Source organism: Haematobia irritans, chromosome 2 (assembly GCF_050003625.1).
Source record: "Haematobia irritans isolate KBUSLIRL chromosome 2, ASM5000362v1, whole genome shotgun sequence".
NCBI lineage: Eukaryota > Metazoa > Arthropoda > Insecta > Diptera > Muscidae > Haematobia > Haematobia irritans.
In genome coordinates this window covers 230,702,300-230,710,609 of record NC_134398.1, presented here as the reverse complement: position 1 = coordinate 230,710,609, position 8,310 = coordinate 230,702,300, and the positions used below count along the sequence as shown (strand labels likewise).

Sequence of the window (8,310 nt, the reverse complement as noted above, 5' to 3'; positions counted from 1 at the left end):
TCGGCTATTAGAAGGAGGGCCCTTTTTAATGATCCTAACATAGAAATAAGCAGCACCCATTGATACCTGTGGTATCACAATGGTCTAAATAGTCTTCCCCAAATTTTTGAAATTTTTATTATATATTATTGCGATTTGGTTTTCCGACTTTTGAATATATTAAAAAAAGCCATTTTATATTATTTATATACCACACTGCTGAGTGTCGAGAGACTCTCTTTCGACATCACTGTTTTCTTTTCTCCTCATCATTGATAAAAACCTACCACGTAGCTTTAAAGTGAACATTACGAATTACTTTATGACCATCATTGAATAGCAAAAATTAATGAGCCAAAAATGTTTAGCAAATTTTATTTTCGAACACCCAAAAAACTGTATACGGAAATAGAAAATGAAAGATATCAAATAAACCGGAGGAGAAACAATCTCACATCTCTTCTTGTTCAAATTGCTCAGGGATGTGTTTTTTTGTTTTGATAAATAAATATCCGAATGTGTTTCAAATGATCGCAAAATGAGGTCGCTTGGAAGAGCAGAGAAAATGATTTCACATCTATGTTCCATTGTTCTACAATGCCCATTGGGGGTTGATTCCCCACCCCACATAATGATGATAAGACTCTAAAAACAAGAGAAAAGAGTTAGAATTACGGATACGATGGATACAATGAATATTCAAACGAACGGACCGGATGAACGTAGTCGCCTCCAAATAATCTCCCTCGCAATTTAACCAAAAGTTTTCTTATTTCGTTCACAACAAAGACGCCACAGTGTTCTAATCATACGGGGACAAAGTATCTGTGCGCTAGATTCTAACCGCGAGAAGTGACTGGAAGAGGTGGGCATAATAATAAGCAACAGTTATGAGCTTCTCAAACTTCACCTTTCTGACTACCAAGAAGTTGGTCATTGTGACCAACTAATATGAGTGATGATTGTGACCTGACTCTTATGCGTGAGTGTGTGTGGTAATCAGGTGGCAATGGTCAATATGCTGGCCCAGTGTCTGAAGTAGTTGCGTGACTTAATTTGCATAACGCCAACTTCATCGTAATAATCTCCCTTAGTCAAAGAGCGACAAGTTATGAGGTGCAGGGTCAGTTGTCAGCCCAAAGAAAAACTATCACAGAGACCAGTAAAGAGTAAACACTGGAGTCAGGACAACCACATTGCGTTGTCCATCAAACAGCCACTTGGCCAACCGAGCGAGGAACGTGTGCCGCAATAATATTTACTGCTGCTGCTGGTGCTGCCGTCATTGTCCTTATTCAGAAGAGTTCCTTTAAACCACCCGCTAACCCCTCCGTAGTAATAAAAACTTTAACGTGGATTTGTTCTCTAGTCAGTCAGTGTGGAGTGTGGGAGAAGGAGGCCTATTACCAACTATTGTTGGTGGAATCCCAGCCATTTCAGGTGCCGGTGGTTTAGTTGTTGTTGCTGTTGGTATCGTTATAGTTGGTTTCCACCTGGATTTTGTTTTTCGTTCGTTCGTTTGTTTGATGTAAATGAGAATCAACGGTGGCGGCGGCGGCAACCAAGCGAAAGGCTAACACCATACAAAAGCCCCGTCAGCCACACTTAGACTTTGGAAACATTGAACAACGAAGAGGCCTGTTTTTGTAAAAGCCACCAAGGAAATGTCTCGTCAGTCGCGTCTAAAGAGTTTCAACGAAAACAGCTCATTCATGCTGAACTAAAGAATAAGCAAACCTACTGTGGAGTCAGGCATCCAGCAACAATTCGCACAAAAAGGACCCGACCCGACTCAAAGTCCACAAAACCCATAGGGAGGCAAATAACCAATAGCCGACCCCATCTGTAGTGTCGACCTGTGGATGCAGAATATCTGAGGCCAGCATATAAGGAATACGCGCCAAACTCTAGACCAGAGTCATAACACTTTTGAAAAACTATTGGAAAAACCTTCTCGGATTTTTGTAAAGCCATGTGGGCAACAAAAAAAAAAACAGTCCATTCGCTTCTTTGTCTCGTTGTTCGCAGGGGGAATTTTCTCGTGATACAGATGTGGTGATACTGAGGGAACCAAGCTTTAAGTTTCCCCCAGTCAATACCTTGGCAATTGAGTAGTGCCTTTTTGCTCGTTTACCTCACCCCATCCACCACCTACAATGGATGATTTGCAAACAAAAATTACCGCAAAACCAAAACCCGGTATGTGAAAAATTCAAGGTGAATGTTCTGTGCAGTTCCTCATCGCAAAAAACAGAGTCTCTACGAACTCGGCAAAAAGGACGAGAATATTATGAACCTGTTGTTCTATAAGGGTTCTACGATATGTTTTCGCGTGTGTATGTGTGTGTGTGTTTGTGTAATTCATCATGTGTATTTGTGAATGCTAAACTGCAAGAAAAAAAAGTTAACAAAAAGTTCATCTAACACAAAAAAAAAGGCCCAGCAATTAATTGACCCACATTTCAAAGGGGGAAAATTTTAAATCAATTTCATAAAAACTAAATCCAACTCCCTATGTGTGTGTGTGTGTGTTTGAGTAAATATTTTATGATCTTCATTGATTTAGACAGCTCTTGAAAAAAGTTACACAAATTAACAAAGAACAAATTCAAAATGGATCATGGTGTGGATTAGCTGTAATCAGGACTATGTTAATGCCTTCACTATTCCAGCAAATTTTTGGTCCAACAAGAACCAATAGTCAAGGTAAGTAGTAATAATCTTAAGTTCTAAGTTTAGGTTAGGTTTAAGTGGCAACAAGCTTTATTTCAGGCTCACTTAGACAAATCATTCCATTGTGTTCTATGGGCCATATATAGGAATTTAATTTTTAACAAAAATTGGAGTTTGAGAGATGTTTCAAAATTTCAATACATCGATAAAGGTTGACTTTCATAAATTTTGTCTAGTTTTAAATATAGGCTGGCTCTATGAAATTAAAATTACGATAAATACCACATTTCACAATGGACTGAATCTGAGTCTAAGTGAGCCTGAAACTTAATCGGGCTGCCACTTTAACCTAACCTACAACATTTATTAAATTTCCGTCTTGTTTTTGCGATATGTTTTGCACAGTTATTCATGTCTAAAAAAATGTCAGTTCACAAATTCAAATTACAAGACATATATTTCATAGAAAAAAGTGTTTTTAATTAAAAAAAAAAAACTATTTCTTATGTTATTTAAACTAGAAATTATTACAATATTCATTCGAGCTTATTCGTCAGGAAGATTAAGGGAATTGGTATTATTAAGTTACTGAAAAGAAAATGCCAGATACTCATCTCGCAAGCCTGGCTATACATATACACGCAAAGAAAAAAAACTTTTGGAAAACGTGTACCGAAAACGTTTTTCTTTTGTTAGAGTTTTTTGAATTGCTTCGAAAATTTTAAACTTTTATTACCAAAAATATTCGTTTGTTACAAAATTTTTATCTTTTCAATAACAAAAGTTATTTTTGAAACAACAACACAGTCCATTTCGTTTATATCAAACACTGTTCTTTGCTGACTTTAGGTCTTTAAAAAGACACATTTTACAGTTCAAAATTTAATATACTACAATGTAATGTTGAAAATTGTTTCGGAATCTTCCGAACATATCTGGAATATATGTAAAAAAAAAACAAAAAACACTTTAGTCGAAGCAGGGATCGAACCCACGACCCTTGGCATGCAAGTCGGACGTAGCAACCACCGCTCCACGGTGCCAAACTAAATGTTTGTTTCTGTTAAATAAACTTTATTTATCCGGGTCGTGGGCGCCGCAAGCTATGCTATATAAATATAACTTATATGCACGGATGAAAAAGACTGTTTTTCATATGTTTGGCTATAAACATTATATGTTTGGAAAACAAATTTTTAAACACAATATTTTTGAGTGCAAGCATATAATGTTCATAAACTAGCATAACATGTTTGGGACATATATGTTAATATGTTAGAACATATTATGTTTGGGACATAAAATGTTTTTAAATATAATATGCTTGGATACAAACATATATTAATTTAGAAATAGCCTATAAACATATATGTGTTTAGTAGCTTGGAGCGCTATTTAACAGGGAGCGATATTGAATTAAGTTGGTGGTTGTTGCTTGTTATTACAAAATTAACATTTTATTTTTCCTTGGGCAATTGATCAGCTACTTCTGTGATCCTTACAAACTGTGTGGTACGCTGTTCGAATCCCCGTCCGGCAAAAGGTAAAATTAAAATAAAAAAAATCAAACAATTGAATAATTTCTTCTACAATGTTTGTATTACAGAAAAAGGTGCTAAGAACTAAAAAATCTCGTGGAAGTGAGAAAGATGTGGGGGAATATACAATTGGGCAGAAACAAAATTTTGAGCATTCAGGTCGAAAACCTATGTTGTTAGCACCTATATTACCTGTTTATTTTCATAATTCATTATGATTGTAAATATATAAATAAATAAATAAAATTTTGAGCACAATATTGTTTGGGAGAATTTTTTTAAGCATATAATATTTTTGGGTGCAAAATGCTTCCAAACATATTATATGTTCACATAATAACATATTGTTTTTTTGAAGACAACATTATTGAATTTGGATGCAAAAATACAAAATGTTTGGAAATTGACTACCCAAACATATATTGTTTAGACCAATATGCTTTCAAACATATTATATATTGGAAGAGATCAAACATATAAATGTTTGGGCAATAGCCAAAAATGTATATGCTTGAAGCAAAATATGTTTGGGAGTATATGTTACAGAAGAGATTTTTTGTGAGCGTGTGGATATTTATCTATTGATGACCATAACAGGTACATAGCTCAGTGGTTAGTGTGTTGGCTTACAAAGTGCATGGTCTGCGGTTCGATTCTCCGTCCAGGCGAAAGGTAAAAAATCTTTAAATATTTATAAAATCGTATAATTTCTTCTACATTGTTGGTATTACAGGAAAAAGTGTTAAGAACTAAAAACCTCGTAGATGTGAGAAAGATGTGAGGGAAAATGCAATTAGCAAGAAAACAATGTTTTTTTTTGAGTTTGTCTTTATGAAATCCTGGAAAAGAATAAACGTTTATCACAAAAAGTATATACTTTTCTTCCAAATACACTTCCTTACAGCGAAAAACAAATGAGAAAGAACTTTGTTTGTCTAAAATTTCGTTTGGGAGGAAATAATTATTTTTTTTGCGTGTATGTTTCAGTGTTAGCCACTACACATTTCCATAGTCTTTAGCGAGATCTGGTCGGGTGAGATGATTTAATTTGGTTCTTTTTATGTTAATTTCTTATGAAATTTACATACGAGAAATATTCCTCCCAAATTTAACCATTTGTTTTCACCCGCACTGTAATTGTAATAATTTCTAGTTAAACAAAAACAATCTTAAACCAAAGATGAAAAAAAATTCTTCAATAAAGTCCTATATTTGAAAATGTTTATATCTTTAATCCAAAGATTTAATGTCTCAATTAATTTAAAAATTATTTCTTGGAAACAAACTAAAAAGTTTGTTTATTGTCTCATGCAATAAAAGTTGGCACACGAATTTTGTAAGGACAAAATGCGAACTAAATTAATTTTATACGTTTTCTATAAAATTATATATATTTTTTTTAATTATATCTAAATAACCCAAGAACTATTTCATCTCCATTTCATTGAAAATCAAACGTGGAAATTAACAGTTCAAAGGAGAATACTGTTTACCAACTACAGAATTTTGGTTGCATAATTTCAGGCGGCCCAATTGTCCGCTTGATAACAATGTGGTTTAACAAGGAAAAAGTTGTCAATAGTATAGTATTGAAAGCATTACCACAATTTTATGTTAAGACAACGATCAAAATTTCAATATCAAAAATTCAATATCTCTTTTAATTTAAAGATTATTTTTTATAAAATTGTTTTCTTTAATTGAAGGAAAATTTGCTTTTCTTTAAAGGCATACTACTTTAACAAAGGGCCGCAAATTTCAAAGCTTCTTATTCTGGATTTAAGCAAACATTGTGAAGTTCCCTTTAATAAAACTTTCTTTATTTTAAATAAATTTATTTATTGTGCAAATAACATATCCTAAAATTTAGGTTGCATAAGGGTCCTAAATTCATAATAAATTTAGAACATTATAACTTTTTGTCTTTTTTTTAAATCTTGAAGAGCACACAAAGAAAAATTTATTAAAATTCAGCCAACGAAAAATGTTAATTGATATAACGAAACATTTTCATTAATACAATGAAAATATTCGTTAATAATACGAAACTTTACGTTGATTTGAAGAAAATTTGTTATAATAACGAAAAATTTCATTGTATTAACGAATATGTTTCATTGGTTCACTTTTAACGACACATTTCGTTAATATAATGAAACTTTATCTATTAGTGGGGAATGATACCAAGCTACAGAAATAGTTTATTTTCTATAAACCTCCTTTAGGTTAATACTTTTTCAGTTTAACAATAGAAATTTAGATAGAGATCTTATTTAACGATATTTCCCATCATCCTTTTGGGAATAATTTGGTCCAGGAGTGTTTAACCATAGGTTAGGTTAGATTAGTTGGCAGCCCGATGTACCGGACTCACTTAGACTATTCAGTCCATTGTGATACCACATTGGTGAACTTCTCTCTTATCACTGAGTGCTGCCCGATTCCAGTTAAGCTCAATGACAAGGGACTTCCTTTTAATAGCCGAGTCCGAACGGCGTTTCACATTGCAGTGAAACCACTTAGATAAGCTTTGAAACACTCAGAAATGTCACCAGCATTACTGAGGTGGGATAAATCCACCGCTGAAAAAATTTTTGGTGTTCGGTCGAAGCAGGAATCGAACCCACAACCTTGTGTATGCAAGGCGGGCATGCTAACCATTGCACCAAGGTGGCTACATGGTATTCAAAAATTCAACCGAGGTCGTAGTTCACTTCATGACGAATTTCGTGAAGGTCATACAAAAACAGTTGTTGATCCGGAAACCATTGATGCCAACTGATATTGAAAGATCGTCATGTGACTTACTGTGAGATAGAGAGAACCTTATGCATGAATGGGATTAGCTTACGTCAAAAAAATTTGTTCGCGTTGGATGCCATACAATTTGCCAATCGCTCAAAAAGGCCCATGTCGACTGGTACACGCAAAAAAATAATGCCTTCCTCCCAAACGAAATTTTAGACAAAGTTTGTTTCTCATTAGCTTTTCGCTGTAACGAAGTGTATTTGGAAGAAAAGCATATACTTTTTGTGATAAACGTTTATTCTTCTCCAGAATGTAAAACCAATTTCATAAAGACTAACTCAAAAAAAAAAAAACATTGTTTTCTTGCTAATTGCATTTTCCCTCACATCCACGAGGTTTTTTAGTTCTTAACGCGTTTTCCTGTAATACCAACAATGTCGAAGAAATTATACGATTTTATAAATTTTTAAAATTTTTTTACCTTTCGGCTGGACGGAGAATCGAACCGCGGACCATGCACTTTGTAAGCCAACACACTAACCACTGAGCTATGTACCTGTTATGGTCATCAATAGATAAATATCCATATAAGTTATATTTATATAGCATAGCTTGCGGCGCCCACTAACCGAATAAACAAAGTTTATTTAACAGAAACAACTATTTAGTTTGCCACCGTGGAGCAGTGGTTGCTACGTCCGACTTGCATGCCAAGGGTCGTCGGTTCGATCCCAGCTTCGACCAATTTTTTTTGTACATATATTACAGATATGTTCGGAAGATTCCGAAAAAATGTTCAACATTAAATTGTAGTATATTAATTTTAAACTGTAAAATGTGTCTTATTAAAGACCTAAATTCAGAAAAGAACAGTGTTTGATATAAACGAAATGGACTGTGTTGTTGTTTCAAAAATAACTTTTTTTATTGAAAAAAAAAATTGTAACAAACGAATTTTTTTGGTGATAAAAGTTTAAAATTTTCGAAGCAATTCAAAAAACTCTAACAAAAGAAAAACGTTTTCGGTACACGTTTTCCAAACGTTTTTTTTTCTTTGCGTGTAGAAAGCAATGCTCCACAAATACTTTCGCGGTGCTTCGAAACACGGCTATGACAAAAATTGATAAAACCAATCAGAGTGGCAAACGTGCGACGTCAATTGGTTTAAACGCATGCAAAAATCTATAGATCTTAATGGAGAATATTTTGAAAAACAATAAAGCGATTTTCGATAAGTAATATTTGTTTTTGTTCTAAAGTATCGAAAAATAAAAGGCAACCCGCGTATGGTAATGATTTCGCACAAATGATTGTTTTTCTACTTTTAGTTAATTTTTACTTTTATAACAATAAACGAATTTCGTAAATTCCG

The 8,310-nt window shown here is 33.8% G+C and overlaps 1 protein-coding gene across 1 annotated transcript in view; it reads left to right on the top strand.

The window, feature by feature from the left end:
• The first annotated feature begins 703 nt into the window (after positions 1-703).
• ham (hamlet) overlaps positions 704-8,310 on the top strand; it is a 114,167-nt gene continuing 106,560 nt past the window's right edge. The window contains exon 1 of the mRNA XM_075297805.1: positions 704-2,685. Within this exon, the coding sequence (XP_075153920.1) occupies positions 2,628-2,685 (58 nt within the window). The 5' untranslated portion in view covers positions 704-2,627. The remainder of the gene's footprint in view (positions 2,686-8,310) is intronic.